The sequence below is a fragment of the Falco rusticolus genome, chromosome 7 (assembly GCF_015220075.1).
Source record: "Falco rusticolus isolate bFalRus1 chromosome 7, bFalRus1.pri, whole genome shotgun sequence".
Classification (NCBI taxonomy): Eukaryota; Metazoa; Chordata; class Aves; order Falconiformes; family Falconidae; genus Falco; species Falco rusticolus.
Window position 1 is genome coordinate 61,661,355 of NC_051193.1, and position 19,596 is coordinate 61,680,950.

Below are 19,596 nucleotides of genomic sequence, written 5' to 3' on the forward strand. Positions count from 1 at the left end.
TGCTGAAGATACCAAGAACCACATCTTTACTTTCACGATAAATTCACATTTAGAAAGGCATATTCAAATAAGGATAGGGCTTGGTACACAGGGATAAAGTCCAAAAATATTTATTACAAAAGGTAGTTTTTACGTCTTAAACACTTGCTTTTTTGGTTTCAGAAACGAGTTCTGCAATTCTGGTATGTACCGCATTTTATATTGTAGGGGGAGGAAAGGTCCAGAGGGGAGTAAGATGGAAGAGCCATTGGTTCAGATAATGAACATTTCCAGCTTCCAACAGTTAATGCATCAAATTGAGAGATCCCTATGGATACAGTCTGCTCCTGTTCAAAGTCACGTATCATCAACATCAGCAGTGTTGTCATTATCGCTGGCCACAAGGACCTCTCTGTTCTCATATGTCCAGAACCCATTCAGATCAATTAGAATGCTGGTAACAGTGTCTCCTTGACTGCTATTGATCAAGTCTTGAAGGGAGATTTTGTACGGATCCTTTGGCTTCACCATATCAAAGATTTCGTCCTATGAAAGAAAAGTCAAATTGGGGAAACTCCCCCCCCCCCCCCCCCCCCATTAATGATAATAATAACAGAATAATGGCTACTTTATGCCATATACAGAATGATCTTTGGGTAACGGTGACACCCACACCAAGTTACCAAAAAAAAAAAAAAAAAAAAAAAGCACATTAAAAAAAGCACTGTTCAGTCCCAAATCATATAAGATACAAAGAACAGTTGGCTACCAATAGTAGCAATGTGCTCAGCTCCCGCATCTTAATAATTGGCTTTCCTGGGGAGGCTTTGGCCTCAAATTGGCAACATGAAACTCAATTTGCTTGTATGAGCAAGTTTTACAGAAGCTCTTGTATTTATTTAAGCACTAAAACTGCTAAATGTAAAGTAGGCAGTAACAAAGTGTTTTATAGACAGGTTTTTAGTCACCAGTCTTCCCCCACCTCTAAGGGATGATCCTGAACCATAGAATAGACATAATGAGTATCTTCAGGTGTGAGAAACAGCAACGTGTATTTAACAGGTATTTTTGTCTGTTAGTAAGGAAACCACTATAACAGCTGCATACCAGATTTCTTACAGAGCAACTGCTGAACAGAAAGATATTTTCAAGCCTGTGAGTAGGACAAATCAGATCATCTCTGCTACTCTGCACATAAATATATGACCTAGAAACTATGATGTAAGTACATTATGAAATGCTTATTCAAGTATTTCACATAGTACTCTATTCAGTAAAACTAACCTTGACATCCTGAAAAGAAACCGGTTCTTGTCCATGGATTTTCATTTGTTCCTGAATAGCCTAGAAAAAACACCCAGAAAAGTTATGAATAGGTAGTGCAGTATCACACTAATACTATATGAAACTTTTTAGTGCTTCTGCATCTTAAGCTGTATTGCCCTGTAACAAAACATTCATGTTACAGCTTGCAATCAACTCTTCCACAAGTGAGGCTGGGGTGACTTAAGGCATCATCAATGCTATGCATCTCTGGCTTCACAGTTCTTAGTCAGTATGGTAAGAATCCAACTTCCATTATGACCAGTGTTTGCGCACACTGCAAATGGGATATGCAGCCACTTGAATATTATCACTCAACACTCAAAGCTTAAGATAGTAATACACTCAAACCAGAAGGTTCAGTTTGCTGACAAAGTGTGAGATACAGGCTAGGGAAAGAGAAGGGAAGAGACCAACCAGCAGACAGACAAAGCAGTGTGGCTACTCACACTTTCCAGGATTTTGAAAATGGAGCTTATATTCTGGTTGATCAAACAACATCATGAAGGAGACTATGGATTTGTCTATTTGAGTATCTGTCCACACATGCAAGGGTCCCCCCAGTTCATGCCGTAAGCGGACATTTCTCACTTTGAGCAAAACAGGATTCCCTATTAGTTCTTTTAATGTGGTACTATTTAAACAGCTGCATCACCAAACCTCTGCCTGCAAGCAACAACTATGAACAAAACTGTTTCACTAGTGTAAGTTGCATAGCCTTGTCAGCACAGCTGGATCAGCACAGCCTCTGTACGTGCAGACCTACCCACCTTACGCTAGCAGAAAAGCAATTGTTCACAGACTCAAAAGGAACTGTTCTGATTAAAGGAAAACTTGGAACATTCAATTTCCAAAAGTTTAAAGGAGGGACACATTTTGGATACGATCAAGCACCTGCTGTAGTTCCAAGCCATAGAATAAGTATGTAACTGGAGACGTGCACGAAAATAGCTATGCCACAGCACCTCATACAGAATTACCTTGTTAAATTGCTCTTGTGTTAGAATTACTTTAGTGCTACAAAACCACTAAATTTGATGCTTTTGTAAAACTATATTAACATTTTACTAAAATCAGAGTCAGAGACAGTTGATATGGCCCCTGGCCTCCCTCCTCCTACTGCCATGAGAACAGAAGCAGAGAAAGCGGTGGGAATGGTGAGCTGTAAAAGCAGGGAGAAAGGATGAGTCATGGCTTAATTTCCCTAGGACCTGACCCTGTATTGCCAAGTTCTGGCCTGACAGCTGCCCATCAAGTGTATAACACAGCTACAACTGCTAAACAAAGTTCATGGTGAAGTTCAAAAGGCACATGCAAAAATCCTGCCTGCACCTGCAGCAGAATAACCCCATGCAGCAGTATGCTCTAGGGGCCAGCTGGCTAGAAGCAACTTGGCAGGAAAGGTGCTGGAGGTCTCAGTGCACAAGAAATTAAACATTACTTGCAGGGTTCCCTGGTAGTGATGAAGACAGATAAAATACTGGGCTGCATTAGGACAAGCATAACTAGCAGGTTCAGGGAGGTGATCATTCCTCATGACTCAACATTTGGATGCAATACTCCAGATGCAGCCTTACAGCTTTGGGCTCGCCTTTATGAGACACTGGCAAACCAGTGGGAACCCACAGAGGGCTGTCAGGATGACTGGGGAGGCTAAAGCACAGCAAAGCTGAGAGGAGAGGCTTGAGACAGGGATTCATTCACCTAGAAAACAGAAGGCTGCAAGTGGTAGAGGAAATCTAATTACTGTCTTCAACTACCTAGCAGGTTGTGAGAGACAACAGGGCAAAACTCTTCTTGGAGAGACACAGTGAAAGGGCAAGAGGCAGTGGACACTGACTGCCACAAGAGGTATTCCAATTGGGCAAAGATGAAAGAAAGGGTGAGTCAGACACTGGAAGACATTTCTCAAAGAGGCCACAGTCTCCCTCCTTGGAGATACCCAAAACTGTCTAGGAGAAGGCCCTGAGCAACTTGACCTAACCATGAAGCTGACCCTGCTTCTGAGCAGACAGTGGGAGATGGTGACCTCCAAAAGCCCATTCTACCCTATGTTATTTGATGGTTCCAAGGCACTAAAAGAAAAAAAAAGTTGTGGTTTGGGGTTTTTTTGTTTGGTTTGGGTGTTGGTTCTTTTTTGTTAAAAACAAATCAAGAAAAAAAAAGGAAAAGAAAAAAATAAACCCTTCTTTTTTAGAAAAGGTCGTCCAGGTAAGAAGTCTTATTTTTACAGAATGGTTGTAGTCATATCAAAGTTCATGTTCAACTAGAGACTTATTACAATATAGAAATAATGTGGATATAAGATTATGTCTTGAGCAGGCCTGAATGCTTTACTTAACGAGCTGAATGAAATACATACCTTGTTAGTCATATGCTTAAAGTATGACAAAGTACAAGGGCATTGTTTATTTTTACAGTTACAATACAAAGATCCACAAAAAGAATACAGAAAATTCAAGTGCTTGTCCCTGTGTCTGAATAGGTATCGCTGAAGGAATTTTGTATGTGAAAAAAGCATCACACTCAAAACTCAGGCTAAACCATTCACAGCAAAGATACCACTTTATTGCATCATATTTCCCCTCCCAAGATACCTCAGGTATGTATTTAAAAAACAAACACACACCCCCCCAAGGCAAAACAACAAAACATCTGCTCCCCCAAAAAACCAAAACCACCACAAGCCAGAACAAAAAAAACCCACTCACACACAAAACACAATTTTGAGGAATACTTCACAAGCCTTAGGTTAATTTTAACAGCAACCAAAAAAAAATATAAGCTTATTTTACGTCTGTTTTGGGAGTAACAGATAAAAATACAGAATATAAAAAAAATGCAAGAAGCTTTCTGCAATCAACACATTGAATGAAAAATCCCACAGCTGTACAGACCCATCACTGCCTTTCATTATTTTCATCTCTTCTACTGAATTTTAGGACTACAGTGGAAATTAAAACCATGGCCAATGACCAGTTAGAACCGTAAGAGATTTTAATAGGTAATCATTAGGCAACTTTGGACAATTTCAATTAAAAAAGAAAATATTTTTCCTAAACAAAAAAACCCAGTTAATTTCACCTGCAGATAAAATGTCGAAAATACTTTTTGAATTCTTTCCAAGTTTTGGAATATTATTTTTTTAATATTTTAAATCTTCTTAGAAGTAGTTACCAGTCTCCCAGTGGACAGTAGTAATTTAAAGTGATTTCCTGCAGATCTGCATGCAGAAGCACACAGGCTATAACACTATAAACACAGAAAATGGCCTACCTGTACAAAAAGACTTACCCTAAAGAAATAATTAAGGGAAAAGACATTCAGGTATCCTTTGTTCTCTATATCAAGCAGTTTGAAAATATATTGCAGAGCTGCAGGCTCCTTTCTGTTTTCTAATGCAAGCACAAAGTCCAGGTAGGTTTTATAGTCCTAAAAGTAGATACAATCATGTTTATTACAGTCTTCTTTCAAAATTGATTTTGCAAGCAGGAACTCTATAATTGGCAACTATTTCATTGTAGGGGATCACTCTATTTTCTGAAAAAGACAACATGAAACAGAAAATGGCTCCTACCACCAACATGAACAGAAAGTTAAGTTTTTAATGATTGCTGACAATAGGAATACCTGCCATTTTACAAGTAAAATAGATTCCAAGCATAAATCCAAATTAAACATGCTATATACACTTTTTAAACAATGTTTAATACATCTTTAGAGTGCTGCATGTACACAACTAGTGAAGAAAAGCCATATAAAAGGGTTTAATTACCACAAATTATATGCCCAGTGGCAGTAAGCCTACCGGTACCAAACAGTGAACTATGCAGCCAATCAAAGTATATAATCCTCAGACCAGAGTAGGTAGTTTGGAAAATCATGTGGTAGAAGCTTTAGTAGACATCACAAATATGTATCACACTTTTTCATCAGTACTGATTCTTGGTTTCCCAGTCAAGGTATAGTTGTGACAAGGACAGAAATCCTTCAGTCCCATGTATATAATAACCCCGTCTACCTTAAACACCAGAGTTGTGCTGCCATTCAGAAGGAACTCGCAAGGATGGAAAAAAATGGGCTGACAGGAGCCTCATCAAATTCAACATAGGAAACACAAAATCCTGCATTTTGGGAGGAACAACCCCATGTACCAGTACATGCTGGGGACTGACTGGTCAGAAATCAGTTTTGCACAGATGGACTGGGAAGTCCTGATGGGCAACAAAATTGAACACGTGCCAGCAATGTGCCCTTGCAGCAAAGGCTGCTGACAGCATCCTGAGCTTCACCAGGAACAGCTTTGCTGGCAAATGGAAGAAGGTGACCTTGTCCTCTACTCAGCACTGCTTAGACCACGTGCAAGCACTGGATCCTGTTCTGGTCTCCCCTGAACAAGAGAGAGGTGGACTTACTGCAGCACGTCCAGTAAAGAGCAACTAAGAGTGTTCCTCATGACCTCAATGATTCTGTGACTCTACAAAAAACTGCTAAGGCAGCAGGAGAAATGCATAGTGAATTTGCAGTTTATCACTTTTAGAGTTCAGTTATCTGAATGCAGGCAACAGGAGCAGCAATATATTAAGTAAAGCTTTCAAAATAAACATAGATACAAATTTTTATTTTAACTTTAGTTAGATTTCCCATTTTTCACAGGTATGGAAAACTTACAACAAAACCACTCTTGTCTTCATGAAGAAGTGGACAGGTTAGCTAACTTGCACTAGTCTCAAATGTACCACTTCTCTTTGGTTCTCCTTAAAGAAGTACATGTACCTAAAAAGCACTGCTACATCTATGTATTTTTTCAACATGTCCTTTATGTTAACGAAATGTACAAGCAGCTTTATTCTAGGCTGTCTGGATTTTATATCTCTTCTGCTTTTCCAGAGAAGCAACTTGTCTTTAAGCCATGTCGCAATCACTTTGGTGTTAAGAAAATTAATTTTCTAATCTGCAGCATGGTCATTTGTGTGCACAATGATAAACAAAAGTTACTTTAAATCAAGCTACTTTTTATTTTAAAGATATTGATTATGAGACATTTCCAATCTCAATAAGCCAAACCTTTTATACTGTGAAAAAAAAGGAGATATGTGATTACCATTTCACCGTCATAAGTTAAGCATTCCTGAAAGACACGATCCAAAAATATGTTGGTCAGAGTGCCTGTGCCGTATCGAGACAATTCTTCTTTGCTGAGCATGCCATTGTGATCTTTGTCAAGGTTTAAGTACTGGCCTAGGGAGAAGATACAGAGGGCAAAATATAATATACCTGTATCAGCAAAGAACTGTTTCAACAGAGAAAGAAAATTTAGTGCTTTTTAAACATTTATTTAATTTTCATCATAAAGTTAATGCAGTTAAGTGGGAATATGCTAGATCCACAATAATATTCATAGAGCATCATAAATGAGCACAGAGCATGGAGGGAGGGGAAGTGGGATTCCCATAAGGTGATAATAGTTCTACCCTAAGGTAACGGCTCAAAAGTAAAGGCTGGGTATAAACAGATAGGAGCAGAAGGTTAAGACTGTATTTTTAACAGATCTGCTGTAAGCATGAAAAAAGAGCTAAAGGTAACGCAAAAGCATGAATAGAACAGTCAAAATAGAAGGTTACAAAGGAATTTTGCACATCGTGCAACCAGCAAAAATGACAGAGGATAAAACTGGTAAAGAGTAACAGTGGAGAACTGAAACTGTAAAGAAAGTCAGGAAGATATACCATAAGGATGACTATAGGAGTTGGAAGGACAAGTTACCAGGAAGATTTAGAGACAAACTCAGGAAAAATAACACTAAGAATGTGACTAAGTCATTGAAAGCAGAGAGGAGGGGGTGGGGGGTGGAAAGGGGAAAAAAAAAGCACATTCACATATAAAAGGAACCTACCATAAACTCTTAATGCAGAAGGAGCAGAAAACCAATTTGTTTCCTGACTTTCTTTAGAAAGTTCTTCATCCCTTAACTAAGTGAAACATAAAGTTAGAATTCAGAAAGAATAAATTAAAATACAATAGTATCTGCTAAGAGAGCTTTACCTCCAGTAAGTCATCCAGGAAGCTGCAAGCTAAAATATCCTGTATCTTTATCTTCCCTGCAGCAAGAAACGGAAAACACATTTTAACAGTTACCCAGCTACATATCCATTTAACTGTTCTCATTTAGGTAGTTCTACTTAAGAAAGAAGTATTCTGAGCAGAAAGAAAATGCCTTTTTAAAAAACCCAAACCAACCAAAACCAAATTCTAACATCAAGGATAAGGCTGTAATTTAAAAGCTAAAATGAAAATAGCTTTTAAAATGACTGAATAAAACTAGCCTGATATCGGCAGAAGAGGAATTAACCTCAAGCCTTAAAAGCCAGGAAAAAAAAAAAGTGAGCATGCAACATCAACTCAAAATGTAAAATAAAAAAATGCAAAGAAAGCATACTTAAAATATTTTTTGGAGTAAGAGTCTGTTAAGTGATGTGATATTTTTACATCTTCAGAAACTCAGATATGTCACAAAGCTAACGGGACAGAATGCACTTCTGCTGGCATAGCTTTCACTGGGGTGCAGACACTGCACAAAGAGCTGTGCAAAATAATGGCATTATAACTTCACACACCCCCTCTATGTGAATTAACCGGCCTCAAGACACAAGGGGAGAAGTGCCATGGCTTTTACATCAAGCCCACAAAAGACTCATACCAATGACTGTCCTCCATAGATGATTAACAGCACCCCCCTGAATACGATTGAACCCGGTAGCTCTGAAAAATACCTGGGTCTATGTATTGACCCATGGACTGGGATATCAAAACCAGAACTGCTGGAAAAAGTAAATGGTTACAACAGATTGGGAAGAGGTAATTACACCGTGTTTGTAATTACCTCTGCCAGAGGCTACTGCCTACGCAACTCTGATGTTTTCAAGGGGCACAGCTAGATCTTGAAATCACATGCAGTTTGTGACTTAAATCAAGGGCATACAAAAAAGCAAACTATTGTCTGAGAGAGCCACATGTGTAATAAGGATTAGCAGCCATAACTGCAAACCTTGTCTAATGAGTTTACCTGATATATACAAATTTAATCATAAAAGCACATCACAATAACCATTCTTGAGTACTTCCACAGTTCTGTGAATGTTCTGCCAAGCAGCAAAGTTGTTAGTTGCTGTGTTTTCTATTCACCCTAAACACTTATAAAATTAGCTACTGCTAATGATGCATTATGATGGAACAATACCGTATTTTTTAGTTTCTATGAGTTAACACTATAGTACCAGAACTGATGGGTATCTCATAGAAATTCATTAGCTGTAGAAGTAGATTATTAACCCATGTAAAGACTCATGGTCTTCAGTGGAGATTAATCTTCAAATACAAGATTGCTGAACAAAAGCCTACAAGGACAACTACATACTCCTTTGAAAACATAAGTAGCTTTGGTGGAAACATTTAAAAAGTTAAATACTCCCACATATTTAGAATTCTGAAAACATGGACCTACCTGTTCTGAGAGGATCCAGAAAGAAGAAGAACTTCCTAACTGCTGTGCAGACATAGAAGGAGTAAAAAGATTTTTCTAAACCATCCAGTTGTGGCAAAGTAGGGATAAGTTCTAAAATGTAGTTTTCTAAATCCTGCAGAATTTAGAAAGAAAAGAAAATAAACTTGAATCACTACTATTGCTGCACGTTTGCTGTATGCCACCCTGACTTTCAAGCATATTTTGTGAAAAATACAATCCTGCAACAATGCAGGAAAGAGCAGAAAAGCAGGCAGAAAAGCTTCTGTCTCTGTGCAAGAAATCCTAGGTCATATACACGTACATGTGATACCATGACTGAAACAGTTTACAAATAAAGCAGAACATTAACAAAGCAGATGATGTTTACATGTAAATATAAACGCATTCAACTGTACCTTTTTCAAATACCAATGCGTAAGTCCTAATTGGATTATCCTATTGCTGAATATTCTTGAATAGATCTTTTTTTAAGTAGAGTGGTAACTACAACCTTCTTATTTATTTTATAGTATTAACCCTTGTTAGAACAGGAGAATAATTCATTGAGGACCACTCTACCCATCCTTTTCTGTGATTTCTACTATATCCTACTAAATCTAGAAAAGTGCTAGTGACATGAAACCGTGGAATCTACGATTTCTTTTTCAGAGCATTACCTGTATATTAAAAAGGCTAGCAGCATTCTTGCCACCAAATCTCTAGAATACAGAGACTGCTACTTCATTGAAACAAGCGTGTCCACCCCCAACCTAGTTTATGATACAAGCTTTTACAAGATAAGACTGGAAGAAAACTGGAGCCTTTCTGATGCTCTGTCATTTGAGTAAAGACAGACACTAAGTTAATCAAAAATTTACTTACTGATTCTCTGAGGTAGCCCTGTCCTGCCACGTCATATAAACTGAGACCTATTCTTGTCTGATGAAGCCATACTGCAAAACAGAAAACAGAATTACAGTGCAAGAAACCTAGGGGTCTTCTGAGGCCTCACCAAAATCTGAAGTTGTTCTAAAGGCCACAAGGCACTGCTGGATGTTAAATGCCTCTCAGTATTACCCATTTTTCTGAGATTTAAGCAAAGCCATGATATGTACCAGCCCTGCTTCGAAACACAGTTTCAGTCTCTAAGTTGGTAAGAGTCACTGGTGATATATGGTGCGCTGTGGCCAAGACTGCCTTATAATGGACAGATGTGAGAAACAGCTGAGCAGACAGCACATTTTCTGTGGTATGCAGAATCGTACGGATTCTCTCTTGCTGACCTAGAGAGATGTGTGGCAGCACATTTTCAGTGCATTAGAACCAGCTGTACAGTGTCATACACAGACTGCTTGTCAGATGGCTACAGCCCCTTATGCACCATGAGACGCTGCAGCTACAGCCAAAGGTCCTGCTCTCTCTTCTGAGTTACAGCAGGACAAATAGAATAGCACAAGCATCCATTTTTGCAGTGAGAAGGGGCATCAATCAGACAATCTATTGTCTGTACACGCTTGTACAGGGACAACATGCTTGAGGCCATTGTTAAAGCACAGTAACAGAAATAGCGTACAGATTAGGCATAAAAACTATTACTCACACACTCAATGTTAAATTTAACATTAATTTTATGAAGACACAGTTTAAAAGTTCCTCCTACAAAATATGAGCTTTCTTCATACCAGTATTAATCTCTTCAAGGTGTTTGTCAAGGTAGACTGAGTATCACTCAGAGATGACAAGAGGTTATACGGTGAGGCTGTTTCTTCATTGGCTGAAGTTTAAGTTTAAGGGTAAGTGCACCACACACCCTGAAGTGATTCAAGACACTTCTACTAGGCTTGACTTGTTTTGACAAAGCCAACAGACTTGATCACCTTGCTGCCTGAAGGGGGGAGCATTACTGGAGGCAGATGGTGCTTTGGGAAATGCTTTGCCATTATCCAGTTACTAACTTCACCATTCTCTTGTGACCTCCCAAAGGACTTTGTGGATCATTAAGAAAAGGGAAGAAGGGCTGTAATCCAGGGACTGTAGGAAATACTCCAGCTGGAGGTAGAAAGGAGAAAGACAGAATGCTACATGTTCTGCACAAGTATATGAATGTGTACATGCAGCTATTCCTAAAACTAACAGGCACATACAAGAAAAAAAACAAAAGCTCATTAATGAGTTCAGCTGGTTAGAGAATACCGTCACATCCCCGAGGCACAGCGGTTTAAGATGTTTTAACCTCAGGGTGATAGGGGCTCTTCCCTGCTGCAGCACCATTCTGGAGGCTGACTGCTCTGCTGCATGAGCTTCAAACTAAGGTGAAATAAACACTGCAGTGCCCCAACTTGGACCAGGTCAAGCAGCTGCAGAGCTGACTCCATCATCTACCACTTTCCTCTCCTGTCAGTGCCACACTGAAGGACATTTAACATTAAATACAGATGGAAATCACTAATTCCAATCTAAAGCCTTTCTTTTCAGTCTTCCTTTAATACCTGGCTCGGTTTTCAGCCCCCATACAGAACGCTGTACAATAGAAATGATCTCAGCTACTGCACAGACTTGCTACTAGGCTAAATTTATTAGGCAATTCCAATGCTGTAAGCTAGAAAACACAAAGACCTTATTCAACTGACCCAAGAGGGACTTGCAAACACACACTGTAATGGAACCTTATGTTGGCCAGAGTCTGAAAATGAAATCTGATTGAGATGGGACATAAAAGAAGGCTTCTTGTCTCTTAGTTTGGTGAGTCTTTTTGGTTTTGTTTGTTGGAGGTTTTTTGGGTTTAAAAAAGGTATCACCATAAATACACAAAACTTAATATTTCTGGGTGAAATAACTGAAATAAAGAGCTCTGAATGAATCTCTGTTGTGCCCATATGGGTAGACCTTTTTGAAATGCATACAGTTTTCACAGACTTCTTCTCAAGTCTCCTACCCTGCAGCTTATAGGTTTGCTGTTTGTTGCAAATGGCCCTATTACTCCTTTCTCGCATAAACTGCCCATCTACTCACCAGTTTCCTGCTCAACACATCTCTCATCTCTTGCACCAAAAAAGCTTAAGTTAAACAAGCTGAGCTGCTCTGGGGAAAGGTGCCATTCTTCCCTCTTGAAGGCTCTACCAGACCTAAGAGCACAGTAGCCAGGGGACAAGGCAATGAGGCAACCTTCCTTTCTCTGAGCCAGCTTCACCTTTTTAAAGAATCTAATCCAGATATTTAAAAAAATAAAATCGCATTTTTCAGCCCAAGTGGTTATTTAGAATGAAAAATAGCTGAAAATATGGTAAAGCTATAGTGACAAGCACAACGACATATTGACATACTTGACAAGCACAGTTAGAAAACGTAGATAACACCACTATGTAGAAGGAAGGAAAAAGAGCAAACAAAGCTATCTGCCGGACAGTCTGATGACAGCGGTTAGGATCACACTTGCCACATAGCTTTACTGTTTTGTTCTTTGCAGTACTGCCTGAATAAAGGAAATCAGAATAACAATACATATATATACACCAAATAGATCAAGAATATCTCAGGCTGACAGAAGACGAAGATTTCAGAGACAGGGTGAACTCCCACCTCCTAGTAAGCAGAAAAAAAATCCCAAGCCTCCAGGAAAACATGATTAGTAATCAAGGGCTAGATCTCACTGCTGTTGAAGAGAACAGCAAGTAACTAATAAAGCTTAAAATAAGTTGTTTTATTTTCAAGGCTCTTATTAACACAGATGAAGCATCAACTAACCTTTTCGCATGACATAATTGAAGAACTGCATGATAGATATCCTCCCATAAGGATCATTATGGAGTAATTTAGCAAAGATCTTAGCTGTGAAGAACTGCCTGCAAAACAAACACAGAGCTACTCCTACACATCGCAGTATACTGCACTCACAGATTCATTTACAGTATCTAGAACCTGTGACACTTTACAATGCTGTTTTAACAATATAGAACGTGTTCTGTGTATGCAACAATGTCAATTTGCTACATTACACCCATCAAGTGGGATCCTGCCAAGTAACAATGGTAAACTCAATAAAAAGCAGCTGCTTTTTCTGCTCATGAGGCTCTGCAGTGATGTGGGAGCTTTGAGAGCTTTCACTCACTTCTCTGTGGTACAACAGATCTGGTAACTTCCAATCTTCTACAACAATATGCACATAAAAGGAACTGCCAGTACTGACACCTGATCTGCTTCCGCCCAAAACTCAATCACAAAGCTACGTGCACAACAGCAGTCGCCAACAGGAGCATAAAAAAAGGAATATTCACTGTATGGTGTACACAGAACATCTGGTAGGAAATCTTCCATCATAAAATATTAGGGAAGGCTGAGCAGTATCACTGGAGACACGATTTCCTCTTCAAATACAAAGTGTGCTGTTTACTGGCCACTAATATCATAAAAATGCCCATGCTGATAAGAATTTCTTCTTCAAAAGGATGCAGTACCCATCTTGCAGACATCTTTATAAAAAATTCCCTCAGAGATGTAGGGCAATACACCTTTGCCAGGATGCAAAGCAACTAGTTTATCAATTACTATACGGACATGACTTTATCCCACCATTAAACTGCTTCCATCTATTTTAGGAACTGAAAGTTACAGCAGCACTTAGGTTTAGCCGAAGTAAGCATATACAAGAGAAGTAAGCCTTACTTGCATTTAGGTCCAGCTTTTTCACCAACTTTCAAGAAGTTCTCATAGTTGATCATTGCTTCTTCCCCAATCATTGGTGATGTCTGATGTTTGTCCAGTAGAAACCATAGATTCTTAAAAAGTGTTTATATTTGGTTAAGAAGGTATCTCTCTAGAGATGTCAATGTGCTTATGACAGAGCATTTAAGAAACGCAGCAAAATGTGGTTTTGCTGCATGGTTATCTCAGTTTATCAGTACACATCATCAGTTCAGCCAGAAAAGCAAGCAAGCAATATTTCCACTGCTCTAAACTGGTGTTAAAACACAGACACACTCTCACTCACTAGGATTTCTAGGATCATGCTCCTTTTGTCTTTGCACTACAGTAAACTCAACCATCTTTGGAGTCTCTCAGTGATACATAAAGAGAATTTATTTCTTCTTGGGCCCACTAGGAAAATTGTTGGAATGTGCTAGAAAACCAGAAGCCGTTGATTTAGTCTTCATATACATCATAATGAGGAAGCTTTGCGCTGACATTACCAGCCCAAGATTGTGCAGCACTTCAGCTTTAGCTAGTAGTTCACAACCAGCCAACATGCCTAAATACAAAGGACCTTAGCACAGAAAAGATTCTGTTGACAGGAGATAATCAAACTCTGCAGAAAGAGAAAGTCTTGTCAGAAGCCATTACGAGACATACAGAAAATATTTTCTTACCTGCAGCTCTTCGTTATCCAACAGCTCCCTACTTTTCCTTTGCAGAAAGACTGCTCTAGATTCTTCTCTTAATTTCTGAAGCAAGACTTCGTCTTCAGCTGGCAGCTAGAACAATTGTGATGTTTTAATTTTCTGTACATGTACAGTGGCAGCATTCAAAAGCTACAAATCTAGCAAGACTCTTAGGTAGTCCTGACTCACACGCTTTGATAAAGCTGTTTACCTGATAGAAAATAATGACTTATCTACCAGAATGCTGCACGGCATCTGCTTCTTCTATAGGGATAGCACTTGCATACTGTCTCAAACTATTTCAGTATCAAAATACTTAAAGCAGGACATCTTTAACATGAGAAACAGAAACCTACTTATACCTGATAAACCACTCAGTAAGCATTTTCCCACATTTGCAAGGCAGGAAGGCTCATGCATAGAAGACACTTACTTCAGTGTTTTTACTCAGGAGGAAGCAGCACTTTCTATTTTGTGGTAGGCCTGGCTCTCAAAAGCATGTCTACTAAACTTGTTTTGGCCAACAAAACAGATGGAAGAACACTTAGTATGAAAGATGTTTATATGCAAAGCTGTACAGCACTACCAGAACTTGGATGGTTGCATAGGTATTCATCAACTGAAACAGGTACTTGAGAACTTAATCGACAGAAACTCATGATTCTAAGGAATATGAGACCATGTGAGATTAGACAGCAGCTGAGTGGCCACATGCAGAAGTGTCAGCAATATCATGATGTTGAACCTGCGCTCCACATTCCCCCATCCCAATCTGATTCACTTTACACATAAGCTGCCGGACCAAGCGCTTTTACCAGATGATGCAAGCAACAGACCTATCTTTAGTCTGCAAGACCAATGACACACCATTTTCATGAAGCAGCCTCCCATCATGTCCCAACAGAAACAGGGAGATATGTATTTGTAACATTGGTATGTCAAAATTTACTTAAAATAAAAAGTTTCTCTGAAAGAGAAAGAAGACTTCCTATCTTCAGTTAACAGCCATGCCTATTGCCTGATTAGCAAACCATTTCATTGCCTTTGATGAGATGCTTACTAATTATTTGAAATGGCTGAAATCTACAATTATACAAAATAGAAAATAATGCTTCGCAATCTACATCATGCAGATTTCAATCTACTTAAGCTACTGAAGCTGTAGTGACCCTTTGAATAAGCACAACTTATTTTATAACACAGAATAGCCTCTTATTGGAGTTTATCTGGATACCTCACTTACCCTGTAGTAAAATCGCGGTATGTTCATATACGATGTATTGCTACTTTTTCTTCCTCCTTTCCATTCCATGTAATATTTTGTGAACAATTCCATTTCTTCATCTTTTAGCTCTTGCTCACTCTTTTTAGCTGATTAACATAGAAAAGAATTTTCATATTGTACTCCTGAGCTTCAATGTAGGAAGGAACTTGAAAAACGGAGTTAACGCTGAGGGTTATACAGCTAAGCTGTTTAGTAACACAAATACAAGGTGGAAATTGATAGAGCACAGGCCTATTATGTAAATTACATAACAGACATACCAAATATGTCACGTATGAATATCTACAAAGCAGCACTTTCAGTATCTGCACGCGCCTGAGCCTCTGTAAGGGTATGTGATTATAACAGATACATAGCTACGACTGACGGAGCTACAGCATTCCTCGTTTACAGTGTTGTTTACAGCATCGTTTTAGCTACTGCTGACCGCACACAGCAGCACAGAGCCACCTTTTGCTCTGTAACGTCAGGGACACCACCACACGCCAGCAGAGGCTTGCACAAGCTCTCTGCGGGCTCGCTCACGACTACAGTTGCCAGCCGAAGCTGTCGCAGGGGTGTGCATGTACCCCCGCCACCCAGCCCCCACAGCGCCCCTCAGCCCCGCCCGGCTCTCACGACCCCCCAAAACAAGGGCGCTTGTTCCTCCGCAGAGAGCCCGCGGCCTGCCCGGTGCCCCCGCCAGCCCACGCACGGGGAGCTAAAGCAACGAGACAGGCGGCCGCTCGCCCCTGCCCCCGCCGGGCCCGTCACGGGGCTCACCCGCGGGGGCACCCGCCCGCCCCGCCAGGCCGGCCCCGCCTGGGCCCCCCAGCGCTCCGCGACGAGGAGCGCCACTGCCGCCCGGCCCCGGGCACTCACGGACGCGGCGGGCGGCCAGGCGGCCCCGCAGGCTCCGCTGCCAGTCCATCTCCCGGCCGGCGGCCGCTCCCGGCCCCCCACCGGCCGGCCGGGCCCAGGCGCACGCGCGATGCCCCCTGCCCGGCGCGCCTGACCCCGCCAGCGCCGCGCCCGCAGCCGAGATGGCGGAGCGAGCCCATCCGCCCTGACAGGGCGCGCGGCGCAACGTCACGTCCCGCCCCGCCCCGCCCCTCCCCTCCCGGTGCGACGCGATTGGCTGCCTGTCCAGGCGCGGGCTCAGCCGCGCTTCCGGCCTGGTGGCGGGCGGGCGTCGTGCGGCCGCCTCCTCTGCGAGCGCCTCCCTGCCGCTCCGCCGCCTGCGGCCGCCGCGCCCCGAGCAAGGCAGGCCCGCCCCGAGCGGTAAGGGTGCGGCCCGCGCCGGGACAGCGCCTCGTTGCGCTCTGGCGGGTAAAGGGGGATGGGCAGGCAGCCCCAGCTGAGGGCCGGGCCGCTGTGCGCGCTGGGAGTTGTAGGCCGGGCACCGGGCTAGGGACGTGAGGCCCCGCGAGGCCTCCTCATGAGCCGCCTCAGCTGCCTGCCCGGCTGCCGGTGAACCTCTCGGTAACTGCATTTATAACCTAACGTTTACGTGGGATTTCACTGTAAAATTACCGCCAGTGGTGTTGCTCTGTCTCTTTGCGGCGGTGTCACCAAGGGTTTGTAATTGGGGAAACCAGTTAAATGGAAGCTTGTTACAGGTTGAAAAGTATGAGGAACCGAGGTAGGAATCCCGTGCTGGGACTGCTTGAGGGATCAGGGTTGAGATTCCTGACCTGAAATTGTCGAGTTACTTTGAACTTCGTGTTTGCAAGCATGCAGCTGTAAATGTGACAGGAAAACACAGAGCAGGTCATGATATTGCATTGTTATTTTTATTTTTATTTTTATTTTTAGGAAACCTTCTGACTCCGATGAAGGCAGGAAGAAAAAACCCGCCCTTTTCACCTGGCTGCATCAGAATTGCCTGGCTGCATACAACAACTCAGTATTCATCTTTACCGTAACCAACAAACAAAAATTATAAGCTGCAAAGCATCTTCTCTAGAAAGAAAGATATCCTCGTTTTGGATGAATGTTCTCACAGTCTAAGAAATTGATTTTTGTGGAAAAAGAAATTCACAAGTTTTTGGTTTTTTAAGAGGCAGAAAGGACTGGTAGAGCAAGCATTTTGAAACTGAAGCTTATACAGCTTGACAGCCCTTGGGCTTTTATGGTAAACATCCCCATACAAACTGTATTTTCCCTTTCATAAGTTTGTTGTATACAGTGAGCTAATAGTGAGGTATTTCTTCATGTCATGGCATTCTTTTCTCAAACTAGTCGACAGAGTTTTCAGGCTTTACTGTGGAAATGTTGTACATTCTGGTCTGTTTCAAGATGCCAAAAACTGTTTGCTGTCTCTTTCAACACCCCCAATAGGGAAAAGATTACCTGTTTGAGTTTTGTAACATCTTCCAGCACTGCGTTACCAGTGGATCTCAGAGGAACTGATGGCTTTCCTACCAAGAAAGGGTCTGAAATTGAGTATGAAGAAGAAAAAGGATGGGATGAGGAAACTAAAGAAATATCTGAAAGGCAAGTCCACTTTTCTTCTTCTGTTGGAGCTCCAAAGAAGCAGTTAATGAGTCAACTTCTGTCAAGGCGTAAGTTTACCAACATACAGCCTCCAGAAAAACCTTTGCAAGCTGAGGAATGGAACAGACTGAAGGATAGCTTTCGAACACCTGAAATATTTGAAGAAGTGATGTTGAACAGCATGGTCAAGTGCAACAGCCCCATTGATGTGGCTAAGTCCTTGCTGACCCATGTAGCAAACAGTAAAGGTGACATTGCATATAGTTTGTTGGTCAAATATCTGGCGCTGTGTGTCCAGCAGGGAAAAACTACAGAAATTTGTGATGTGTATGATATAATGAAAATCAGATTTAAGATTTTAGAAAGTGGGGCTTATACCCTTATTATCAGGGGACTGAGTAATTCAGATCAATGGAGAATGGCCTTGACTCTTTTGGAAGAAGTAAAAAAGGCGATGATTCCCTCACGAGCAAACTATGAATCCTGTATCATAGCAGCCAGCCGTCATCAAGAAATGAACCTTGCATTTGAACTTTACCATGAAATGTTGGCTAAAGATTTGGTCCCAACCTTGGATATCCTGCAGGCCTTTTTTGACTTCAGCAGGGGCATGAAAGGTGCTGAGTTACAAAAAGAGCTGTTTGGTATGCTCTTATATTTGAGAGACAACCAAATATACCCTCACAAAACATTTATGCAGAGTATAAAGCAATGGTTTGAAAGGTAAATAATGTTTCAGTAGCAAACTCCAGTTCATGAAAATGGAATTTCAGATTGTTCCACAGATGAACACTAATAAGATCCATCAATATCTTATTTTGGTTGTTGCTTCTTCATGAGACGTGCATTATCATGAAAACATGCATTTTATTTTTGCTTCCAGTTTGCTGTTCAAGTGTAAAATTCTTACTGATTTCACCTTTTCTTGAAAGATGTTACCTGTTAAATATTATTCTTTGGTACAGAAAGTAGGAAATTGTGATGGGTCGTGGCTATCCAAAATACCCAATTTCATCTCTTTCTGGCGTTGATACATAAGGAATATTGACAGGTGCGAAGGTTTTTCCTGTATGTCAGAGTGTAAAAGTTGTAAGTTATTTGAAAATTAGATAGTTTCTCTCTTTAAAGGAAAGAGGTAGCAAAGTTAGCTGAGGTTCAGTGAAGATTAAATGCTGACTTTGTATGGAATAATAGGAGAGGAGTAATCTCAATAGGCTCTTTGTTTTAGCACAGTATTTAGCAAGCCATGCACTTTGTTTTCATGAATAGTGATGGTCAGACTCCACAAATTACAACTAGTTAACACTGCACATGCACAGTGTAGTTCATCTGGGCCCGTTGCATGTTTGTGATGCTGCTGTATGTGAGCCCATCTATGATTTATTTTTTTTTTTAAATTGTTGACTTTGATTTATGTGAGCTACTCATCCCTTTTACAAGTTAGTCCTCCTGGATGGAAAATATGCCTGTGGGAACGCACTACCATTATTAGAACAGGTTATACTGCTGTCCCCTAGCTATTCCCTGGGAACAGCTAGGGAGCAGAGTAGGCTTCAGTCAAGATGAACTGGTTTAGTGGGTGAAAATCTGTCATGGGGTGCTATTTTCCCACTGAGTAGAGAAGGACTTGTGTGTGCTGCATGTGCAGGAAACTC

General features: G+C 41.0%; 2 protein-coding genes across 3 annotated transcripts in view; one reads left to right on the forward strand and one right to left on the reverse strand.

The window, feature by feature from the left end:
• Nucleotides 1-9: 9 nt before the first annotated feature.
• PPP2R3C (protein phosphatase 2 regulatory subunit B''gamma) lies at nucleotides 10-16,467 on the reverse strand. Its single transcript, XM_037396131.1, has 13 exons — nucleotides 16,328-16,467; nucleotides 15,425-15,552; nucleotides 14,170-14,274; nucleotides 13,469-13,581; nucleotides 12,551-12,648; nucleotides 9,689-9,759; nucleotides 8,807-8,939; nucleotides 7,348-7,403; nucleotides 7,199-7,274; nucleotides 6,407-6,543; nucleotides 4,597-4,734; nucleotides 1,264-1,323; nucleotides 10-525 (listed from the first exon to the last, which is right to left on the reverse strand). Exons 1-13 carry the CDS (start codon nucleotides 16,374-16,376, stop codon nucleotides 337-339), a joined length of 1,353 nt encoding a protein of 450 aa, XP_037252028.1. The 5' UTR covers nucleotides 16,377-16,467; the 3' UTR covers nucleotides 10-336.
• Nucleotides 16,468-16,600: 133 nt separating this feature from the next.
• The window catches only part of LOC119151799 (protein only RNase P catalytic subunit), a 53,742-nt gene continuing 50,746 nt past the window's right edge, over nucleotides 16,601-19,596 (forward strand). Inside the window, exons 1-2 of one of the 2 annotated variants that reach the window (XM_037396129.1) lie at nucleotides 16,601-16,726; nucleotides 17,261-18,664. In XM_037396129.1, the coding sequence (XP_037252026.1) occupies nucleotides 17,664-18,664 (1,001 nt within the window). In that variant the 5' untranslated portion in view covers nucleotides 16,601-16,726; nucleotides 17,261-17,663. Of the gene's footprint in view, nucleotides 16,727-16,785; nucleotides 16,928-17,260; nucleotides 18,665-19,596 lie in introns of those variants that run through there. The other variant, XM_037396128.1, reaches the window with a different exon arrangement.

Bases quoted from the DNA above. Each gene is read 5' to 3' on its own strand.
- PPP2R3C (XM_037396131.1), bottom strand. From the start codon at position 16,376: ATGGACTGGCAGCGGAGCCTGCGGGGCCGCCTGGCCGCCCGCCGCGTC. The intron at 12,649-13,468 runs GTAAGGCTTACT...TTTGTTTTGCAG, and splicing joins AAAGCTGGACCTAAATGCAA to GCAGTTCTTCACAGCTAAGA. The intron at 7,275-7,347 runs GTAAAGCTCTCT...TGTTTCACTTAG, and splicing joins TCCTGGATGACTTACTGGAG to TTAAGGGATGAAGAACTTTC.